Source organism: Eptatretus burgeri, chromosome 5 (assembly GCF_056783735.1).
Source record: "Eptatretus burgeri isolate ZD-2024b chromosome 5, Ebu_testis_v1, whole genome shotgun sequence".
NCBI lineage: Eukaryota > Metazoa > Chordata > Myxini > Myxiniformes > Myxinidae > Eptatretus > Eptatretus burgeri.
The window spans coordinates 6,713,504-6,736,112 of NC_140965.1; the positions used below are offsets into that span (position 1 = coordinate 6,713,504).

At 46.6% G+C, this 22,609-nt stretch overlaps 1 protein-coding gene across 3 annotated transcripts in view; it reads left to right on the top strand.

Annotated features, from left to right (window-relative positions):
* Window positions 1-2,499: 2,499 nt before the first annotated feature.
* ELOA (elongin A) overlaps window positions 2,500-22,609 on the top strand; it is a 46,093-nt gene continuing 25,983 nt past the window's right edge. The window contains exons 1-6 of one of the 3 annotated variants that reach the window (XM_085880587.1): window positions 2,500-2,654; window positions 3,434-3,490; window positions 3,603-3,733; window positions 6,025-6,700; window positions 7,092-7,206; window positions 7,330-7,497. In XM_085880587.1, coding sequence (XP_085736713.1) covers window positions 2,586-2,654; window positions 3,434-3,490; window positions 3,603-3,733; window positions 6,025-6,700; window positions 7,092-7,206; window positions 7,330-7,497 — 1,216 coding nt within the window. In that variant the 5' untranslated portion in view covers window positions 2,500-2,585. The remainder of the gene's footprint in view (window positions 2,655-3,433; window positions 3,491-3,602; window positions 3,734-6,024; window positions 6,701-7,091; window positions 7,207-7,329; window positions 7,498-22,609) is intronic. The other 2 variants (XM_085880588.1, XM_085880589.1) reach the window with 2 other exon arrangements.

The window sequence follows — 22,609 nt, forward strand, 5'->3', positions numbered from 1 at the left end:
CGGTAGAAGACAGAAAGACCACCGACCAACCTGCGGTGATTGAGTGAGAGGCCCAAAGACTCAGCTTCATTGCGGGAGATGCCGATGATCTTAAATGCCCTGGTTTCGACAGCGTGAAGCCGAGAAAGGTGGGAGGCATAAAGATTGACATAAAGCTTCACAATTATGATCTCGTAGTGATGGGGAATACGTTTTAAATTTCAACTTGATCAGACACGTCGTCTGGCAGCCAGAATTATTTAATTTTTTGATCTGCATTCTTTTTGATTTGTTTTTTTCAATAAGGTCACGTGGTTATGCCTGGATGGGTTTGAGGGTCGAGGAGTAGCAGCTGAAATGTGAATCCTATCCAGGTTCCTCCTGATGACTTCATCTTTGCTTTTTGCTTTTTTGGGTTCCTTCTGTATCCTCCAATCCACGACTATACCTACTTGGTCGCCCATTTGATTTGAATTTATTTTAATCCCATTCTGAATTCCATCCATCCATGGGAACCATACTCTGTGCAGGGCGTTGGTACTGCCGAAGCAGTCTCCTTGGCTATTAGGTACAATCCTGGACGGGTCACTACTCCGACACAGGATACCAGCAAGCTGGCACTCATTTTGCTGACTCTGGAGGGATGACAGACAGAGTCAACCCCACCTGGTATTAATTCAACAACCAAGTGGGATTCGAACTCAGGATCCTTGGATTCCAAGCCCACCACCCTAACCATTAAGCCAACACCAGGCATATTCTAAATTCAATTGAATAATATTAAACATCATGGGTCAGGGTCAGGGGTCCGATCAAAGCGGGACGTCTTGGTACACGGTCAACACTGCCAGCAGTTATAAAGTGAATGGCAGTTCTAATTGTGTCTTATTAATTATGTAACACACCAGTTCAGAAACACCACACAAAACTATACAAACACCACACAAAGCAAGTCCTGGTGAGGGTCTACAATCTCTGATTGCTGTTTTTCGTGTTTGCCATTGTTCTTACAATGACGCTTTGTTTGCCATTGTTCTTACATTGGGGCCTTGTTTGTTTGCCATTGTTCTTACAATGAGGCTTTGTTTGCCATTGTTGTTACATTAGGTCTTGTTTGTTTGCCATTGTTTTTACAATGAGGCTTTGTTCGCCATTGTTCTTGCAATGAGGCTTTGTTCGTTTGCCATTGTTCTTACAATGAGGATTTGTTTGTTTGCCATTGTTCTTACAAAAAGGCTTTGTTTGCAATTGTTCTTACAATGAGTCTTTGTTTGCCATTGTTCTTACATTGGGGCCTTGTTTGTTTGCCATTGTTCTTACATTGGGGCCTTGTTTGTTTGCCATTGTTCTTACATTTGGGCCTTGTTTGCCATTGTTCTTACATTTGGTCTTGTTTGTTTGCCAATGTTCTTATAATGAGGTTTTGTTTGCCATTGTTCTTACAATGAGGTTTTGTTTGCCATTGTTCTTATAATGAGGTTTTGTTTGCCATTGTTCTTACAATGAGGTTTTGTTTGCCATTGTTCTTACAATGAGGCTTTGTTTGCCATTGTTCTTACAAGGAGCCTTTGTTTGCCATTGTTCTTACATTGGGGCCTTGTTTGTTTGCCATTGTTCTTACAATGAGGCTTTGTTTGCCATTGTTCTTACAATGAGGCTTTGTTTGCCATTGTTTTTACTTTGGATCTTGTTTGTTTGCCATTGTTCTTACAATGAGGCTTTGTTCGTCATTGTTCTTACAATGAGGCTTTGTTTGTTTGCCATTGTTCTTACATTGGGGCCTTGCTTGCCATTGTTGACTTGTTCCCGAAGGTGGACAGACGGACAGAGGTTAACACCTGTTTGTCTGTCGGTCTGTGAGTAAGAGATATATCAAAACGTTGTGGACGTTTTCGGACGAAACTTGGTGGATGAGTTAGGTCGGTGACGAGAACAAGGTGATTCGATTTTTGTTCAGGTCGGGATCCAGAGCCTATCAGTGGGATGTAAAACGTAAAGAGTTCATCCTGGCGGAGGTACCTGCGCTCCACGAGTGTCGTTCTCCCATTTCCCTCAACTTATCGCCCATTCTCTTCAGGAGATCCAGTCATCTATTCCATCACAGTTTGTAATACGAATTTATAAATAATTTTTTTGCCCCCACCCCCACCTGAAACATGGATCTTCAAACCTGGGGAATAATAATCGATCTGTCATTGAATAAGAAATTAATAAATCAACGAAATAAACTCGGGCAAATTATTACCGCAACTATTATGTGGCATTGCGTTTGGAGAAAGGAGAAAACGAGATTTCTTCTCAACTCTGAGGTAAACTGTCCCGTCGTACGTGTTTGGCACGTTCACAGCCGTTGGGCGGTGTAGCCGTTCGGGTTCGTCGGGCGCTTCAACATTCGGAGTTTTTTTTTTAAATCGCCGATTAAACGTCACCGACAACACGACGTGTCGAGGAGAAGGACATTTCGATTGCATTTTCACGAGACAATTATTTAAATTTGAAAAATTTCACCCGCTTTCTCGGCATCGAAAGCGGCCGAGTGACCAGTCAGGCGACGCGACGGTGACGCACTTCCGGATGGTTGAACGTCCGTTGTTGCATCGTCTGCTATGGGCTCGGTATCCGGAGAGGTGGTCGTTTTGCAGCGTAAGCTGACCCACGAAAAGGAGCCCGCGAAGGTGCTTTCTCTGTTTTTGGTTCCTCGGCGCTTCTTGGGTTTTTATTTAAATCATAACTTTACACTCACCGATTGTCCCCGTCGTGTTGTCCGCGACCAGACGATGCTGGGCTTGTTTAAAGGGTCTGTGGCCGTGGGTCTCGTCGACCTGACACGGTCTGAGTTCGGTCGAACCGGTTTGTACAGAGGGGTCCACACCTACGTACGTGTCGAGTCGAGTCACTGATGTTTGTGAGGAGCTAACAGGAATGCAGTGCGAGTCCTGTGACGGCTCCGTATGAAACCACGTGGTGTCCGGTTTAAACCACGTGGTGTCCGGTTTAAACCACGTGGTGTCCGGTTTAAACCGTACCTTCACCCTGTGCGTGCTCATTACAATCCTTACAAAGCACATGCTTTGTTTCGTTGTGGGCACATTAAACACCACGAGTGTGTCTCGGAGGGTGATTGATGTCCAACCGAGCCGAATCTTCATTTCCAACAAGACCCCTTAAGCCGGCTGTCTTCCCTGCAATTGTGGGTAAAATAATCCTGGTTTTTGGCATTTTATCAAAATGTTGCCCGAAGTCGAACCTACCGGACACAAACCTTTTGGCAAGAGATTGGAATGAATTACAAATCCATGTGAATGTTGATTTTTCAACAATGGGGGGGGGGGGGTGTTTGGAAATGACGCGGGTGTGACGGGGCAAAATGCGTACCTGTGTCCAGGTGTTCATTGATCGGTGCTTCCTTGCACCTTGCATTCTTTATGTTGAGCACTATTCCTTGTTTTTGTAGATCGTGGCCATCCTGAAAAGGCTCCATTTTTTATCGATGACCGTGGAGATTTTGGCGGTAAAGTCGTGAGACATCCTGATTGTTTTATCATCTGCGAGATATTCACAAAACTTGGGGAGAACAAGGAAAGTTGTTTTGACTGTTTATTTTTCTCTCCCCCTTTTCTCAGGAAACTGGCATTGGTAAAACGGTGAACTCGTTACGGAAGCACGAGGTTGTTGGAGAATTTGCTCGAGAGCTTGTGTTGAAGTGGAAGAAGTTGGTGCCGCAGGAAGGCTGTGACCAAAGCACTGCAGACGGGTACATCTCGACATGTTCATTGGGAATGTGTATTGAGCTTATTTGAAAGAGAACTCTTCTTCTTCTTCTTCTTCTTCTTCTTCTTCTTCTTCTTCTTCTTCTTTGGGCTGCTTCCATTAGGGGTCGCCACAGCGGATCATCCGTTATGATCCGCATAATGATTTGGCACAGGTTTTACGCCAGATGCCCTTCCTGACGCAACCCTGGTCGCCTCTTACGACACAGGGATATGCTACACCTATTTTAACCGGGGTATACACCGGCCCAGTACACTGGTACTCACTTCGCCGACCTCGGAAGGATGACAGGCTGAGTCAACCTCCTGGTGTGTATTAATTCAAGCGGCCCACGGGGCTTGAATTAAGGACCTTTTGGATCCCAAGCCACAACCCTAACCACTACGCCAACACCAGGCTTTTATTTGAAAAAGAACTATTGGTCTTTATTTGGGATTTGTATGCCAAATACTCCACCCGGAGACTGCTCCGGCAACCGGCGACTGCCGACAGCTCCGGCGACTGCCGACTTCCGGCGACTGCCGACTGCTCCGGCGACTGCCGACTGCTCCGGCGACTGCCGACTGCTCCGGCGGATGCTCCAACGACCGGCTGCCGCCCCCGCCCCGCGACTGCTCCGGCTGCCGACCCCGCCCGGCGACTGCTCCGGCTGCCGACCCCGCCCGGCGACTGCTCCGGCTGCCGACCCCGCCCGGCGACTGCTCCGGCTGCCGACCCCGCCCGGCGACTGCTCCGGCTGCCGACCCCGCCCGGCGACTGCTCCGGCTGCCGACCCCGCCCGGCGACTGCTCCGGCTGCCGACCCCGCCCGGCGACTGCTCCGGCTGCCGACCCCGCCCGGCGACTGCTCCGGCTGCCGACCCCGCCCCGTGACTGCTCGGCTGTCAACCCCTGCCCGTTCTGCCGCTCGTCCTCGCATTCCACTCTCCCCCCCGCCCCCCCTCCACCCACTCCACTCTCCCCCCCGCCCCTCCACCCACCCACTCCACTCCCCCCTCCACCCACTCCACTCTCCCCCTCCACCCACTCCACTCTCCCCCTCCACCCACTCCACTCTCCCCCTCCACCCACTCCACTCTCCCCCTCCACCCACTCCACTCCCCCTCCACCCACTCCACTCTCCCCCTCCACCCACTCCACTCTCCCCCTCCACCCACTCCACTCTCCCCCCTCCACGCACTCCACTCTCCCCCTCCACCCACTCCACTCTCCCCCTCCACCCACTCCACTCTCCCCCTCCACCCACTCCACTCTCCCCCTCCACCCACTCCACTCTCCCCCCTCCACCCACTCCACTCTCCCCCTCCACCCACTCCACTCTCCCCCCTCCACCCACTCCACTCTCCCCCTCCACCCACTCCACTCTCCCCCTCCACCCACTCCACTCTCCCCCTCCACCCACTCCACTCTCCCCCCTCCACGCACTCCACTCTCCCCCTCCACCCACTCCACTCTCCCCCTCCACCCACTCCACTCTCCCCTCCACTCTCCCTCCACTCTCTCTCCACTCTCCCCTCCACTTTCCCCTCCACTCTCCCTCCACTCTCCCCCCCACCCCCCCTCCACTCTCCCTCCACTCTCCCCCCCACTCTCCCCCTCCACTCTCCCCCTCCACTCTCCCCCCTCCACTCTCCCCCTCCACTCTCCCCCCTCCACTCTCCCCTCCCTCCACTCTCCCCTCCCTCCACTCTCCCTCCCTCCACTCTCCCCTCCCTCCACTCTCCCCCTCCACTCTCCCCCTCCACTCTCCCCCCTCCACTCTCCCCCCTCCACTCTCCCTCTCTCCCCCTCCACTCTCCCCCTCCACTCTCCCCCCTCCACTCTCCCCCTCCACTCTCCCCCCTCCACTCTCCCCCCTCCACTCTCCCCCTCCACTCTCCCCCCTCCACCCACTCCACTCTCCCCCCTCCACCCACTCCACTCTCCCCCCCTCCACCCACTCCACTCTCCCCCCTCCACCGACTCCACTCTCCCCCCTCCACCCACTCCACTCTCCCCCCTCCACCCACTCCACTCTCCCCCCTCCACCCACTCCACTCTCCCCCCCTCCACCCACTCCACTCTCCCCCCCGCCCTCCACCCACTCCACTCTCCCTCCACCCACCCCAGAGACCATTCCGGCACTCGGTCCCATTCAGTGGTTGTGCCTGTTTTATTTTAATCAACATGATATTGGAGAGTGTTTTTTGTGAAACCCGAGATATCCAAGATGTTGATATCATGTGGCACAAGATATTGCTGATGTTGATTTGTTATAATTTCTTTTGTGTTATAGGCCCCTGGAGCAGGATGTGCTGCCTAAATGCTCCAAGGTTGCAAGCAAGTCTGCATTTCCAACACAATTGCATGGGTACAAGACGTCGCAAGATCACAAACACTCTTCCAGCAACAAGGAAGGACACCATCATCCCAAACACATGTATAAAACAGAAACTTCGCTGGACAATACAAAGGAGGAGAGGACTGCAGCAAAGCACAACAACGGTGGTATGGTGGACACAAATGAAGATGACGAACGAATCTACGGTGGCGATAATTTACCCACCAGCTCAACTGCTTTGCATGAGAATAAGAGCGAAAAACGAAAGGGTGGTAATTCAGACGACAGCTACCATTCAAGCTTGCACAGCAAATCACAACATCCAAAAAAGAAAGTAAAATTAAAAGAAAGTTCAAAAAAGACAAATGAAGAATTTGAAAACCCAATGATGTCATTCGAATCGTACTTGAGTTACGACCAACCACAGAAAAAGAAGAAGAAGAAGACCAAATTGCATAAGAACAAGATGCTTGTGCAGCATTTGAAAGACAAACGGGACGTTCCGGATGTAAAGCGCAGGGACACGTCATCGAGGGAAGGCAGTGAAAAACACGTCTCTCCTTCCATACAAACAATGTCCACGGATCAAGAATCGTTGAACACTTCTTCATCGAGCATGCATCCTCAAAAGGTAGCGCTCGTGGTCATCACGGTTGTTGAGTGGTGTGAACTATGATGAAATTATCTGCCTTTTTAAACAGATTTGTAAGCCTGGAGTCGGCTTAACAGTTAAGGTGGCTGCCTTAAGATCTTTGGGTCTTGAGTTTGAGCCCCCTTTTCACCGTTAAATTACACCAGGTGGGTTGACTCAGCCTGTCATCCTTCCAAGGTCGGCAAAATGAGTAGCAGCTCACTGGGAACAGTGGGCACTGCATCATCGGCATAGCCGCACTCCCAGCAATGATGCAGCCAGCAGCCGTAGGCTGCATACGGAATAACAAAATAAAGATTTGTTATCCCTATCGTGAGTTTTTAATTTTATTTTTGTGGTCAAAGAAATCGATGGGTGTTTGATTTATCAGGTCCGATGTGAAGTCTTGCCAACTCTCCCAGATATGGCTCTTCCGAGCATTCAGCCCAATTACAGGCCTCTGCCATCCAGCGAGTTTGTGGATGCTTTGCAGGAAAGGAAAAGAGGTATTGTGTTTTTTTTTTGGGATGCTATGTGATGGGATTTGGTGGATTGATTGATTGGATGAAAATGAAGTGATTTACGACGACACGCGTCGCAATTGTTGTCGGTTCGTTCTCCCTTCCCAGCCTCTCTGGGGCCTCAAATGCCACTCTCCGACGACAACGAATGCGGATTCACTGGAAAGAGGCTGAACAAGAAGATGGCCGTGTATTCCGGTTCGAAGTCTGCGTTTCTTCCCAAAATGACTTCTCTTTATGAGCAGTGCATTCGCGTCCTGCAGAATAACATCGATTGTGAGTGCTGTCGAGTTTTTCCGAATAATTACATCTCGTTTGGAACTGCCGTTTAATGTAATGGGGCTTCAGTACCCACTTTTACCCAATGGACTACCCATTTTCTTACCAACGGTGTTGTTTAGATCGTTGGCCTCATCTACTTGCTTTATTACTTTGTGCGCCAACAAATGGGGGTCGGGGTGCGAATGGGTGGTGCCGGGGAGGTGTAATAATTCTAAAGGTGTACCATCTATTCATGAATCAGTTAATTGACTGCAATGAGCGAAATGGTGCGTGCCCATTGTTCACGGCTCACTAGACCCAGCAGATGTTCCCTGCCATTCCCTGGAGTATTGCACCTAATGGGATGAAATTACAAAGAGAGAAGGGTGTACATATTTGAGGAGGAAGAAGATACCGACTTGTATCGATGCCCTTGTTTATGGAAATCAAGGTGATACCAGTATTTGGTGAACTATGACATTTTATAATCATGTACAGATATGTGTTTACCTGAGGTTGAATATTTATTTTTTTTGTTCTTTAAGCATGCCACACTGAATGATGAGACATTTTCCATACTTTATTCTCACATATAGTTAGAGTACACCGACTGTGTAGTTGAAATTGGGCTGCATATCTTTTTATTCTTCTTTGGAGAGAAAACGATGAATTTTATCTGTTTACAGGAGGGAGTGATGAAAACAAAAACAGGCCTTTCTGATGTTCACATCCGAGCATCTTTTTATTTTTGTATATGAACTCTAAGTTCATGAAAGACCTCGTGGTGGAGGGACGGGAGAATGAGGGTTTGAAAATATTTTGAGTAAGAATAGGGGGGGGGGAGGAGGGAGTGGTGACCTGAAGTGAACATGTTAACACCCATGTTGAAGCCCTGGAATGAAGGATGGATTTGAACAGACTTCCAGGGATGTTGCTTCATGATGCTGGGATCCCAGGTGATAATTCCAAATATCCTATTTTTTTCCCAAAAGTGCTTTTCTTTAAAAAGAAAAAAAAAATTGTTGTTATTTGTTTGCTGTGTTTGGTAGAAATGGATTTTTGATTCATTGTTTGTATCAATACACATCGATGTACAAGGTTAAGAATGTTCATGTGGTTTGGTTCGGCAAGATTTATTGTGAGGTTCTTGGAACCAGCAACTAAGAATGTGGAAGCCACACCAGTACAAACAGGGAATTTGATCCAAGTCAAAACCCACCAGCCCAAGTTCTCATGAGTTTCCATGGAAATCTAGTTCTGCAAAGTATACTGTAAAAGTGACTTTCATTTTCAAGAACTTGCCAGAAGGCCACTCTTCCACTCCCTCCTAATGGACCGTTATATGAAGCTGAGTGGTCTGATCAACAAAGACCTATGGATCATGCCACTGATTGGTCTGAGACATGGAAAGTGCTGGCACTGGGGCATGAAGGGCATTGGAGCATAGTATAGTTCAGTTGGTCGTCGGAGAGGTTGGTTGGTGAACAAACTGGTTGATCCGTGAGCTGTAGACCACTTTTTTTTAACAAAATAAGTTTTGTTGCATTCTTCAAATAATACTGTATTTTGCTTTTGTAGTAAATATTTTAACATTCTCGATAGATCACAAAAAAAAAACATTGTTGTTTGGGAGATGAAAATTCAAAACTTGAGGTACCACCAACTACTACTATAACTGCTCAGTGAGCAAGGTCTGGATCCCAAGCTTATAGGGTTTAAATAAAAGAAGATATTTTAGTGTACAAGATTAAGAATGCTTGCATTGTTGCGATAAAGCTCTTTCTACCACCACACCTTTCTCCCTCGATTCTCCCCCCTCGCTCTCTTCGTGGTGACTCCCTCCTCCGGAATGATAGACCTGAGCTTAATCCTGGAGGCGGAGTCGCTCTCTTCATCAAAAACTCTTCCTCACTCTCCATGCACTGCCCTCACTCTTCCACACCCCCAGGAATACCTCTGGCTATGGCTTCCCCTCCACTCCCACCTCTTGTATATTTGTGTTGTACTGTCCACTAAACAGTGATGAATTATTTTACATCACGCTCACCGAAAACATGGACCAACTTCTATCCACTCATCCAAACTCTCTCTTCTTCATATGCGGTGAATTAAATTGCCATCATGCCAATTGGCTAGGTGTGGGTACCTCTCTCACCTGTCATGGCACTTCAAGCGACTTATTGGGACTGACTGTCAACTTCCCGACCCAGATCTCAGCCAACGGTACTCCATCTCTTCTGGATTTAATTTGACCAATTTCCCAGAAAATATCTGCTGTTCTTCTGCTCCATTCGGTTCATCTGATCATATGCTTGTTAAAACGGTCATCTTTCTGGTTGGTATTAGAGAACCACCTCAGCGCTGACGATTTTGGCACTTCACTCAGGCTGACTGGTAGGGTCTTCAAGCAGTCATCAAACTTCTAGTCTGGTCTCCCATTTCTACTTTCTCCAACATCAACTCATCCTGGGAATTCTTTTAAAGAAATTTGCTCTCTCTGATGCACAGGTTTATCCTCTCTCGCCTTCAGTTGTCGTACCCTTCTTCCCACCCATGGTACACTGAAGCTTGTGGCGAGGCTGTTGTCCGGAAACGACTTGCCTTCACCTCATGGAAGGCAAATCCAACTGAAGGCAATCTCAGATTCTTCCACAAAGCTTGGAACTTCGTTGTGTCTACCTTGAGGAGAGCCAGGAAACAACATCTTTCTCATCTCAAGTCTGAACTCTCAAACCTGTCTCCCTCCTCCAAATCCTGGTGGCGTCTAGTTAAGTCCGTTTCTGGTGTATGTTCCCTCTTCATCCCCTCCCTTTCCTCAATTGGCTGCACAGCTGACACTGCATGTGAAAAGGCTAAATGCCTAAACTCTGTTTGCTTCTAAATCTTGTGTCCCAAACCCATCGCTTTATGTGCCCATTTTACCCAGTTGCACCAAGCTGTTCCTGGACTCTGTCTTTTTCTCCTGACAAGGTGGAGAGCTTGCTACCAAACCTTCACTCAGATTCTGCAACCGGTCCAGATGGCATCAGACCTCGTGTTCTAAAAACCTGCTCTGCTGCTCTTGCTCACCCTCTCTCTGTTCTATTCACCCTCTCATTTGCTCAAGGTCATCTGCCATCTGCTTGGAAATCAGCAAACATCACTGCCCTGCATAAAAAAGGTGCAAAAACAGATCCCTGCAAATACAGACCAATCAGCCTTCTCCCAATCATCAGCAATGTCACGGAATCCATCATCGCTTCCGACATCAAATCCTTCCTCTTCTTCAATGACTTTATTTCTGACCATAAATTTGGATTTCGACCAGGTCACTCAACCCTTGACATGTTACTTCTGCTTTCCCAACAATGGATGATGGTCTTGTCTTAAATGCCAAACATGAGATCAGAGCCATCTCCCTCGACATATCATGAGCTTTCGATATGGTCTGGCATCCGCACTGCTCACCAAGCTCTCTTCTTATGGTATCCAAGGCAATCTCCACTCATGGCTCATGGACTTCCACTCCTGTCACAGTCAATGCGTAGCTCTTAATGGAATTCTCTCATCAACTCTTCCCATCCATGCTGAAGTTCCTCAAGGCAGTATTCTTAGTCCTGTGCTTTTTCTGGTTTTCCTCAATGATCTCTCAGATTCCCTGGAAAATCCTCTATCTCTTTGCTGATGACTCCACCCTCTGCTATACCATTTGTCATCCCTCTGATCAGCAGGCAGCCTCTTCACTCTCTACAGACTTGGATAAAATCACAAGCTGGTCAAACACTTGGAAAATGTCTTTCCATCCTGACAAATCTCACACCCTCACCATGTCTCTCCGAAAGAACTGTCTGGAAACCCCCCTTCTCTACTTTCTCAACAATCCTCTTGAAGCAGTCCTGTCATTCAAGCCTTTGGGTCTCACTGTCTGCCACAATCTTTCCTGTGAAAGCCACATCTCCAAGCTGGCCTCCAAAGCCAGTCGCCGACTGGACATCTTACATCGTGCAATCTGTCCTTGGCTTACCTGAGCTCCTGTCCACGTGCAAAACTTTCATCTGCAGTCTGATGCAGTACTGCTTCTCCCTCTGGGGTGGTGATCCTGCCCCACACTTAGCTCGACTTCATGCTGTGGAAGCCAAGGCTTTTATGATCATGAGCATCAGTCAGCTCAGTCCGTGAGTGTCAGCTGCGGCTGTATGGACATGTGGCTCGATTTCCTGAGGCCGATCCTGCTCACCAGATTCTCTCGGGGAGGGAGCCTCGTGAGTGGAGGAGGCAAACGGGCCGACCACGTGCCTCGTGGTTGCAGCAGGTTGATCGGCATCTTGAGGAGATGGGGATGGGCCAGGCATCTGCTGTGGGATGGCCAGACAGAGGCCCCTGGAGTACCGGCGGAAAGTCGATGCAGCGACATGCTGCTCCTGCGCATACTCCCATCCCTGACTTGATGTACTTGTATTCTTGTTTTTGACATGCTGTCAGAAGATAGCTAAATAAGTGTTAATCCCATGGAAGCTATCTGGATGTGAATGTGCTCTCTCCTTAGCAGCTTATTGTTTTTGTTTTTTTACATCTCCACTTATGTGGCTGTTGAGTGTGACTGACAAATATATGCATGTGGGCATTGATGCACGTGTGTGCATTGCAATGTACAGATGTATGGATGCATGTAAGAGTGGGGTGAGTGTGAATGATAGCAGCATGTGAGCGTGGATGTTGGAATGTATGTGTTCTTGGTTTGTTTGATTCTACGTGGTGTCTCTCTTGAAATTTATAGTACAATTTCCCCCCGGTCCAGTAAGCATAGAATTAACATGGAATCTTGCTGCAAGGACCATGGCACCACAGCCAAAAAGAAGTAGTCACAGCAACTGCAAAACAAAGTTCATAGCTTTCAGTTGCAGTTTCCTTTGTTGCTGTGAACTTTCTTGCACTGGGAGGAGTGGATCCAAGTGGTTTTGCCTTGCCATTTTACTGCTGTGTGGGTCGTCAGAAAAAAAAACTTGGTGAGGACCCGTCCACCTTGGCTGCAGAGCGTTGTTTCTTTTATGAGTCTTTGTGAAAACAAAGTCTCCGAGTTGAAAGGTGTGGCATTCAGCAGTGGCTGCTTCTGGCAGCGCTTCTTTCACCTGCAAATGGAAAGCTTTGACTGAATTTGTTAAGGCAATGCAAAAGGCGAGCATTGTATCATCCATCTGATGGATATCCATTTCTTTTACAGTTAACGGGACTGATTATGGTACTCTCATTGGATGTCCCATAATAATTTAGTGGGGGGATCCGTTTTCCAGTTTGCAATAGATCACATTGCCATTAACACTATGGGTAAGGCATCTGGCCATTTTAGACCAGTTTGGCTGCAAATCTTTGCTGGTTTTTTTTTTTTTTTTTAGCATCCCATTTTGTCTTTTTTCAGCTCAGGCCGATTGCGGATAGTAGGAGCATTGGAAATGTTGTTTTACCTGTAAGGCTTCATACAATTCCTGCACCACTTGTCCCATGAAATGAGTTCCCTGATCACTTGAACTTTTACGAGGTATCCCAAATCTGCATATGAAATCTTTCATTAGCACTTTGGCTACAATGGTTGTGTCTGCCTTTCTACATAGATACGCCTCAACCCATTTGGAGAACATATCAACTACTACGAGTGTACATTCATATCCACAACATTTTTGGCATTTGAACAAAATCCATTTGTATATGAACAAAAGGGCCCGTTGGAGGTGGATGTGCTGCAAAGGTCATCTTTGGGCCTTAACCTGAGTTATGCTCCTGACAAATTTAGCAAGTTTTACAGTATTGTTTAGCTTTCGGTGTGAATCCAGGAGCATAGCAATGTGCTGAAATTAATGCGCACATCCCCCCTTTGCTCATATGGCTAACTCCATGGCAAGCCATGGCAACAAAGCTTGCAGAGCCACCACACGGCCATCGTGGGAAGTCCATAGCTGAGAGTTATTGTCATATTTACATCCCGACACTACACACAGAACCTTTTCTTTTACATCAACGACTGCTTGTGAAGCCGCCATATCCTTTAAGGAGGGGTATTGTCGGCTGGCGTGGCAACATATTGAGACACCAATCGGGTGCTAGGAGAAATTGCTGCTGCTTTTGTAGCTTCATGTGCTTTTGCTTTTCCTTTGAAACATCATCAGACCCTCCAGTATGCGCATCACATTTAATTACGGTGATAGCGGAAGGTCACAGGATAACTTTGAGTCGGTTAGCAATGAGGTAAGCATTCTTTATCGGGGCACCCGAAGAGGTTAGGAACCTTCGTTCGTGCCAGAGTGCCAAAGTCATGCACAACGCCATACGCATAATGGGAATCAGTATAAACAGTGACAGTTTGTCCCTGTGCCAGACAATACGCTCGTGTTGGAGCAAAAACTTACGCTTGTGCTGAGCATTTTTTGGCAACTTTCCACTTTGTACAATTTTGAATTCAGTGTACACAGCATATAGGTCATGTGTAGGTGGGTGGGTTCATTCAGTTTCGTTGTGCAGATCACCAATCTAAACGAAATTCACCCTGTACATTCATGAGAACACACCATTGAAATTTCTACTTGTTTCCATATGCACAAGTTGACACACCGACAGTTATTACCATTTGAAATTACCGCAGTGAAGTGGACGTGGCATGCTTGTAATCGCGGAGGAAATGACCAGGAAACAACAAATCAAGATGGCGGCGCCCATGGTTGTCGTGTGATTTCGAGTGATTTTTGGTCTTTCAACAACCAAATATGCGTTGTTTCATACACTTGGGCGGGGAGGATGATGAGAAAGTGACGCAATTCACGGATAAGAGCTGGCGTAAGGTATGCGAGTGTGCGAAGGCTTGGTGCGACGCCACAGATAGTTTCACTATCAACAAATGCCGTTTGCTGGCTGATAAAATTATGAAACTGCTGCCAATGACTGATCCTCCTGCGGATGCCGGCCGTCACCGGTTCTGCTTTGCATTGTTTTGTAACAAGGATCATATAAAACGTGCTGAAGCCAGGAAAAGGAAATCAGAAGCCAGCACTACTGCAGTTTCTGCTAGAGCCAGTGAGGTGATGGGTGGACTCGAAGAAGAGGGGCACTCATACCACAAAACACGTAGAAAATCCCTCAGAACCTCTGTAGAAAGGGTGGCTGGCAAATCAGCTGGTGTACTGCCAAGAATTTGTGTGATATGCCAGAAAAAAGACAAATTCATCCGTGTCAAAGGAAAATCTCAACGTGATCAGTTGTCCCTGGCAGAAACACAGGATGGAGGAAAGCGGAGGGAAACTGCTGAGCAGAGGAGAGATGAACGTGATGTGAGAATAATGACAACGATAAAGAATAAAGACTGTGTGGCGCTGGCAGTTTGTTATCACCGTAAATGTTATTACGAGTATGTGAATGACACGTACCACAGACAGAGTCAAAGTAAACTCCAAACTCAGAAAGTGAACTATGACTCAACATTTGACATTTTCTGTGATAAAGTAATCCAGGTAAGACTCATTGATGGAAAGCAATCTATACATATGAAGAAGTTGTGTGAGATGTTCAATGACCTACTCAGAGTATGCGAAAGTCAGGATAAGGCTAACTACCAGGCAACAAGACTGAAGAAAAGACTGCAGGAACGGTACCCAGACATGATTTTCTATCGTCCACCAAAAATGTCTGAGAGCGAAGTGGTGTACATGAAGGACATTGATATTGGTTCCATTGTTCAGGCTGCTGTTGTAGACAGTTGCTCTACAACAGAAACAGAGTCAACTACAGAGGATGAAGCCAGCCAGGGTCCACGGCAGGGTGACTCGGGCCTCAATTTACATGTTCTATACTCTGGAGCACTCATGGTGAGGGATGACCTGAACAAACACCAAAGTGTGGACATTACATGGCCCGACTTGGAAATGGTGGAGCTTGCACTAGAGCTTTTACGGGCAACTCGTACTTCGAACTGGCCAAAACACCTTGCGAATTGTGATCACGAGAGCGTCAATGCCCTGGTACTTTGCGTGCGATCACTTAAACTATGCAAGGTACTTACCCCTTTACTGGCTGGAAATGGCCGAGCGAGAGCAATCCCACCCAGACACCTATCAAGCGTTCATGGATGGCAAATGGACTGCCCAACAGCATACTCGTTATGGATTTAGTAGTGTTGCGTGTGATCAGATCATAGAGCAGACTTTAAATAAGGACAGCAAGACCAGTGGAGGCATCATGGTTACACTCAGAAAAGCACAGCTGTGAAGAAGTGGATCCTGTCCCAACTAGCACGTGCGGAAATCGCAAGGAAATGCGAGTCCATGGCGGGTATCCACGACGAGCCCCGAACGAGAAAGGATTTGGATGTGTCGAGCTCGAAGAAGAACGAAGCAGTGGTGGTACAAGTGATGGACACAGTACTTCAAATGATTAACCCTTTCTCTGGCGCTCACCTTGAACTCGTCAATATTAGTTCAGGTGTCATCGCACCGCCAGCCACTTCCGCGGACTTGATGAACGCGTATATCAAGGGAGAGAATGCTGTTGTGCAATTCATACGTGATCGGCTTCTCTTGGGTGAGGTCCCATTCTTCAGTCCGATTTTGAAGGCCAAATTGGCAACTTTCTCGAAGGCGCGAGGCAAGTCGGCGACTCCCCACCAGCAGACGCCGAAGGTTGAAATTGCGAATAAACGTCGTCTTTTCACACGACTGCTGTTGGATTGGCGAGAAAAGCAATGTAACACTCCACGATCTGCTCGCATACCCACTGGCGAACATATCTTTCCCGCTGGCATCCGGTGATGGTTCGATTGCCTAGACGGACAAAGCCAAACTCCGCAACCATATACTGAAACTGTGGCCCGATTGCCGTGTGGAAGGTCGGCCTATCTAAGGTGCAACAATTGTGGATAGAATGGCCGTTATTTGGGCGATAAAGGCTGGTTCACTGCCTAACACTTTCGGCAAACTGGAAGAGATGGTGCTGAACATCGTAGTGGCCAAAGCACGACATGACCAATCTTCGAGACTGGACGTGGTGTTTGATACTTACCCAAGTATCAGCATCAAGTGCCTGGAGCATGCCAGACGAGCGGGCAGGGTGGGCGATCTTCAGGTGCGAACCATCTACGGACGTGATCACGCCCTTCCAAAACAGTGGGCCAATTATCTCCTGAGCGGAGCCAACAAGGAGGCGTTGATAGAGTTCATCGTGGACGAGAAATATCTCGCCATCAAAACTGGGTGACATACTGTTGTACGTCAGTCATGCCGACAAATGTGAGAAAATCAAGGAGTCGAATGGTGTCATGACTGTGTCGTCAGTACCTGAACTTGAATGTGACCATGAGGAAGCTGACACGAAGCTCCTGCTACATGCCGCTCACACGGGACAGAATGAAGAGTCGGTGCGCATAGAGAGTTTCGACACCGATGTGTTTGTGTTGGCATTGGCTCACTCGAAGTCGATTCGGGCGCGAAATTTCCATCTGGTCACAAGAAGTCCCAAGGACATTATCGTCGTTGACATTAGGAAGCTGAGTAATGCCCTGGAAAGTTCTGTCTGCGATGCGTTGATAGGTTTGCACAATTTCACGGGAAGTGATACCACCAGTGCATTCCACGGTAAGGGCAAAACAAGGCCATTTGACTTGATGATGAAGGGTCCCCATCTCATCACCTGTTTCGGGAGAATTGGTCGAGAATTCACGCGAGATCAGAATATCATTCACGACCTGGAACAATTCGTCTGCGTCATGTACAATCAGCCGACCATGAAGAGTGTGGATGAGGCTTGCTACAAGCTATTCTGCAGCCAGTCGCTGGGAGAACAGAAGTTGCCGCCTACAAGCGACGCTCTGATGCTGCATTGCAAAAGAGTGAACTATCAGTCTGCGATCCACCACCACGTGACTGAGAGGTTTATAGAAGCCCCTTCTCCTACATTTCACAGATGGATGGAACGCAACGGAGCACTGACTGTTCACTGGCTGAGCAAACCACCAGCGCCGAAGGAACTGTTAGAGGCGCCAAAATGTAATTGCAAGAAGATGAAATGCGAGACCAACCAGTGTTCTTGCCGGTCAAAAGGACTGTCCTGCTTAGTTCAGCAACCGCTTCAGAGCAAGAAATACTGGAGTTCTAAGACAGTAATCCTCTTGTGGCGGTTCTACTTTTCATCAGGCTGAGTCGCGCAGTCTCTTTGTCTTTGATTTAATCCGAAATAGCCAATCTAACTGTCTTTAATAGACCTGTAACTGCCTTCAATAGTCAATGTAACTACCTTTAATAGCCAGTGTGGCTGCCTTTTAAACAAAAAGTTGCCTTGGTCAACTCGAAGGCCTGTCTGGTCGGTCCAGACGTTTTCGGCCGGTAAAAATATGTAACTGCTTCGGTTTACGACCTTTAATTATAAACATCTTCAATAACAGTGAATAGGGCTCTGTATAAACATATTGTATCATTTTAAGACCTCACAAGAGTTTTCTTTGACGTACATATCAGTCTAACCTTGATTCTTCATTTCTGTGTCAAAATTGTGCTTTAATGTTCGGTGTATCTTTAATTGCCAAAAATGACCAATTGTATCACATCCTCGACGTGGAAACAAGTGGATTTGGACTCGGCGTCTAAAATTTAAGTATGCCAAATTTCATCCAGATTGGTGATCTGCACAACGAAAATAATTTTCTGAAGGTAATAGGGAGTACCTCCACATGGTCTAATACCCTGACAGCAGTTCGCTATCAGGTGCACGTGAAGATGACCCATCACTATACAACGCCAAATTAGAATTTTGGAGTGGAATGTCTCAAATCAGGTCGTGGCATAAGCATATGCGTCACTACCTCCTCAGTCATGCGGTTCTCAATCTTCAGTGGTAGGCAAGAGAGAAGCAGGGTTCAATGGCAGACATTGCTGAATTGTGATATCAGTCACAGCTATTAACACAAGTTCATATTTGGTAGCTCTTGAAGCCGACAAATGCTGTGTTTTTGCTCTTAATAGGACAGTGGCCACGGCATGTGGCATCTGAAGGATTAACGTTGTGCTTAAAACGATAGATTCTGTAGTTTGTACTGCATAGTAGGCTGCTGCTACTGCCCTCAAACACGGCAGAAATCCTCAAGCCATGGGGTCTAGTTTTGTGCTGGAGTAAGCAATGGGACACATCTTATCTCCATTATTTTGTGCGAGTACCGCTTGAGCAAAGCCATGCATTTCGTGGGAGTACAGATATAAAGGCTTGCTGTAGTCTGGCAATCGTAATGCGGGAGCAGAGGAAAGGGTGCGTTTCACACTACAAATGCTTCTTCTGCTTCTGATGTCCAAACTAAAGAGTCTGGGCTGCTCGTAGAATTAATATCCAACAATAGTTGAGATAAAAGAGCATAGTCAATGATCCACTGTCAACAGTAGCCTGCTGCTCCCCAAAAAAGACTTCATTTGTTTCACAGTTGTTGGTTTTGGCAGTGCCAGTATTGCGGCTACACGTTCTGGAGAAAGGCCGAGTACTTTCTTTTAAGATATTTGACCTTCTTTTGGCAAAACTGCAGTTTATCTTTTGAAGCTTTGTGTCCTTTGTTTGCTGATGCCGTGAACAAAACCACAGTGTTCTGTATGCACGCTTCTTCTGAAGGAGAGAACACAAGCAAGTCATCCATGTACTGTATCAGTGTGGAACCTCTGGGAAAAGTGACCTCACTTGTCTTTTTGGAGTGCCTGGGAAAATAAAATAGGACTTTCTGTGTATCCTTCAGGCAGTACCATCCACATGTACTGTTTTCTTCGATAAATAAATGCAAAAAAGGAATTGGTAATCTGAGTGAATCGGAACAGAAAAGAAGGCAGAGCAAAGCTCCACAACTGAGTTACACTTTATCGCTCGGAATGCTTGACAGTATGATGACAGGGTTTGTAACTATGGGATACGCAGGCATGACACGTCATTTACAGTCCTTAAGTCTTGTGTAAAACACCACGTCGTCTTTCCTGGTTTCTTAATAGGTAAGATTGATGTATTACATGGGCTCGTAATTGGGACAATAATTCCTTGTTTTAGCAAAGACTGAATAACAGGGGCTATACCAGCTTCCACCTCCAGTTGTAGTTGGTATTGTGGCTTACGAGGCCATGCTTTAGGCCTTTATTCCTAACTTTGACTGGTCGCATACTCTTAATTCACCCTACATCATTTTGATGCGTTATCCATAGTTCGGAACCTGATCTATTTGGTCAAGAGAGGCATTCATGGCAGCTACATGTGGGATGTCAATCACCATAAAGGTGAAAAAAGTCATCTCTCACTTTTTCCCATCGAAATCTGTTGGAGCCTATTTGCCAGAGCTGGGCATCATGAAGAGTTCCTAAAGCTGTTGCCTGTGAGGCTGTCTTTAACCTCGTGATCATTGGACCTATATCCTTGGTTCGATATCCCTCACCCACAGCCAAAGTAACGTGTGTTATCTCAGGTGGTTGATTAAATAGTTCCAATTTTTATTTTGACATGTGTAGCTCCATACCTATTGCCTGTTGTCCTATCCACAATCATCCCACTGTTGCATCATACCTTTGTTGTAGATGTAGAGATGCTTTGTCTGCATAAGCTGCATCATCACCCTTTGCATCATAGTATGCTGTACAGTGCAGATGAGGTTTCTACTGTGAAAGATCTATCTGGTTATGAATTAATTATCCAGTCCTGTACTTGAGACACATAATCTGTCAAATTTGCAAAATGAACTTTCAGAGTACTAGAAAGACTGTCATCCAAATTCCACCAAGACACAAGGGTTTCAGTGGTTGCTCGCAGGAAATTTAAAATGGTTTCACATGATGCCTGGGGCATTTCAAAATAAACCCCATCAGGAGAACATTTCACTGTGAAATTTAGTCTGCATAACAAATCTCTGACTAACAAGTTCACAGGAGTTTCTGCTGCAAACAGAAATGCATGCTGTCCAGATGATGGTGCCAATTCCACACACAATTATTTTGTTATAGGAGTTGATATTGGGATTTCTGATACTCCGATTACATTCATACCTGTTTGTGATGGCAGAACATTCGAAAAGTCACTGTGCTGAATTGTCGAGCGAGTGGCACCTGTATATTAGGAAGGGGATTTCTTGTCCTGCTACCTCCATAGTAAGGGTCGGTTCATCAGAAGGTTTTGAAGTTTATTCGTGGTTATGCTGTTGATGTTTTGTCCAGGCCCCCCTATTGTTGTTGCGACGATGATTCTTTCATGGTCCATGTAGCCTGATTTTGGGGCCATGGGTTAAAATCTGGGTTTTGGATTTCCCATTGTATTGGCATACCTTTGTTTGGACACTGCTTGGCCGCATACATGGCATGTGTTCCTGCCCACATTGAGGCTATGGTCTGTTGTTGAATCCTTGACTTGCATATTTGAATGCCCTGCTTTTGCATATTTGCTCGCATACTTCTCTTGGTTGCGGTATCCTCGACCTCCTTTCCCTTGCATTGTACTTGCAATTGCATTAACTTAGTGGCAGCTTCAACACTACATCAATATTGCAGTGGTGTCAGCTCCTTTTTGTTCCATTTGTCGATAGTAATGGGAAACTGTTGGCAAAAGAACCACTGTATCTTTTATCTCCCAATCCATGCATATTTATTTATTTATTTATTTATTCATTGTTATTATTTTTTTTACATCAGACTGTAATTTCGCATTTTGCCTGTTTATGAAAGCTTGTGAAAGGGGCATTTCTAATTGGACCTCCTTCAGACCTGAGTGTCTTTTAAACACTTCCCGGAATTTTTCTGAATAGTCCGTTGGGTCCTCACCTATTTTTTTTGTTTACATGACTGCAATTTGCCCCAATCAATTATTGGTCAAGTACAAGTGCAAGCATTCTCTGCATTACCGCTTGTAACGCTTCTGATACCATTTGCAGTCCTGTTTCAGGCTCTGGCCATTGAGCTTTCTGTTTTAATTGCAATAACAACCCATCGAGTATAATCATATTCAATAGGACATTCATATCAATGTATGCTCGTTTATGACATTGCACTATAATTGACGATGCTTTGTGAAATTTGTGGGGATCATCTCGAATGGAGGGCATGGAACTCACAATTTCCCTTAATTCGGGTGCTGACCAGGGTTGGTGCACGTACACTGATCCACCACCCTGTCCTGGGAATTCTCTTTGCGGCATCTGTTTCACACTACCATCACTAAAATTACATATAATGCTTGGGCTATGTCCTTTTGACGCGAGTCTTAGACCTCGTAGTTACCCCCAGTGTCACAGGGTTTTCAATTAGTCCCTTTGCCGCAGTGGCATTTGACGATGCCTGGTCCAACTCTGTTGATTGTCCCGATACTTCTCCATACAGAGGTTCTGACACGACCGCACCTGATGCTCCATGTGGTAGCGGTGCACTCACTACCACTGGAACATAAGGTGGTGGAGGTGGTGACCAATCGTCATTCGCATTTTCCTCCTTAATTTGCTCTACCGTTATGGCTTTTTGCTTTTTAAATTTTTTTATGTATACACTGTCGAGGCTCGTTTGAGAGCTAACACACAGAAACACACAACAAGGGTAGCAAGAGACAAGAGGGGAGGGAGAGGGAAGGAAAAATAGTGTGTAACAGACGTGAGATCTGTGGAAGGGGGGATTCCATGTCAAGTGTGCACACTCTCCCGACACTAATACCTCATTTTCTCCCCATATGTTGGTCATTTATTCACTTGGGTGAAAAAACTGAAAATACCAACTTTTAGACCTGTGGGCCCATTTTAGGGGCCCCCCAAATTTGGGTGCCCCCGACTGCCCCACAATCTTCCAGAGGCCATATCACAGGTTGTCGTGGTCCGATTTGGCTGATCTTGGAATCAAAATGCTCGCAAAAGCGAGATCTTTCGAATCGCGTAAAGGAAAATCACTCCGAAACAGTAATTAAAAAGTTATAGTTTGGGGCGCCCTTTGACCTTGGGCCCCCGCTCCCCAGCCAAACCGATGGTCCCGATTTTTTTCGTGTGAGAATACCCCTTCATTTACTCCAACACCTCAGCATAAATGAAAATGGGATCTCAATGGGTTCAAGTGTGATGATGGTTTTATTGTTTGGGGACTCGGGTGCTGGACACACAATACGCCACAATACATAGCACAATATTTGAACA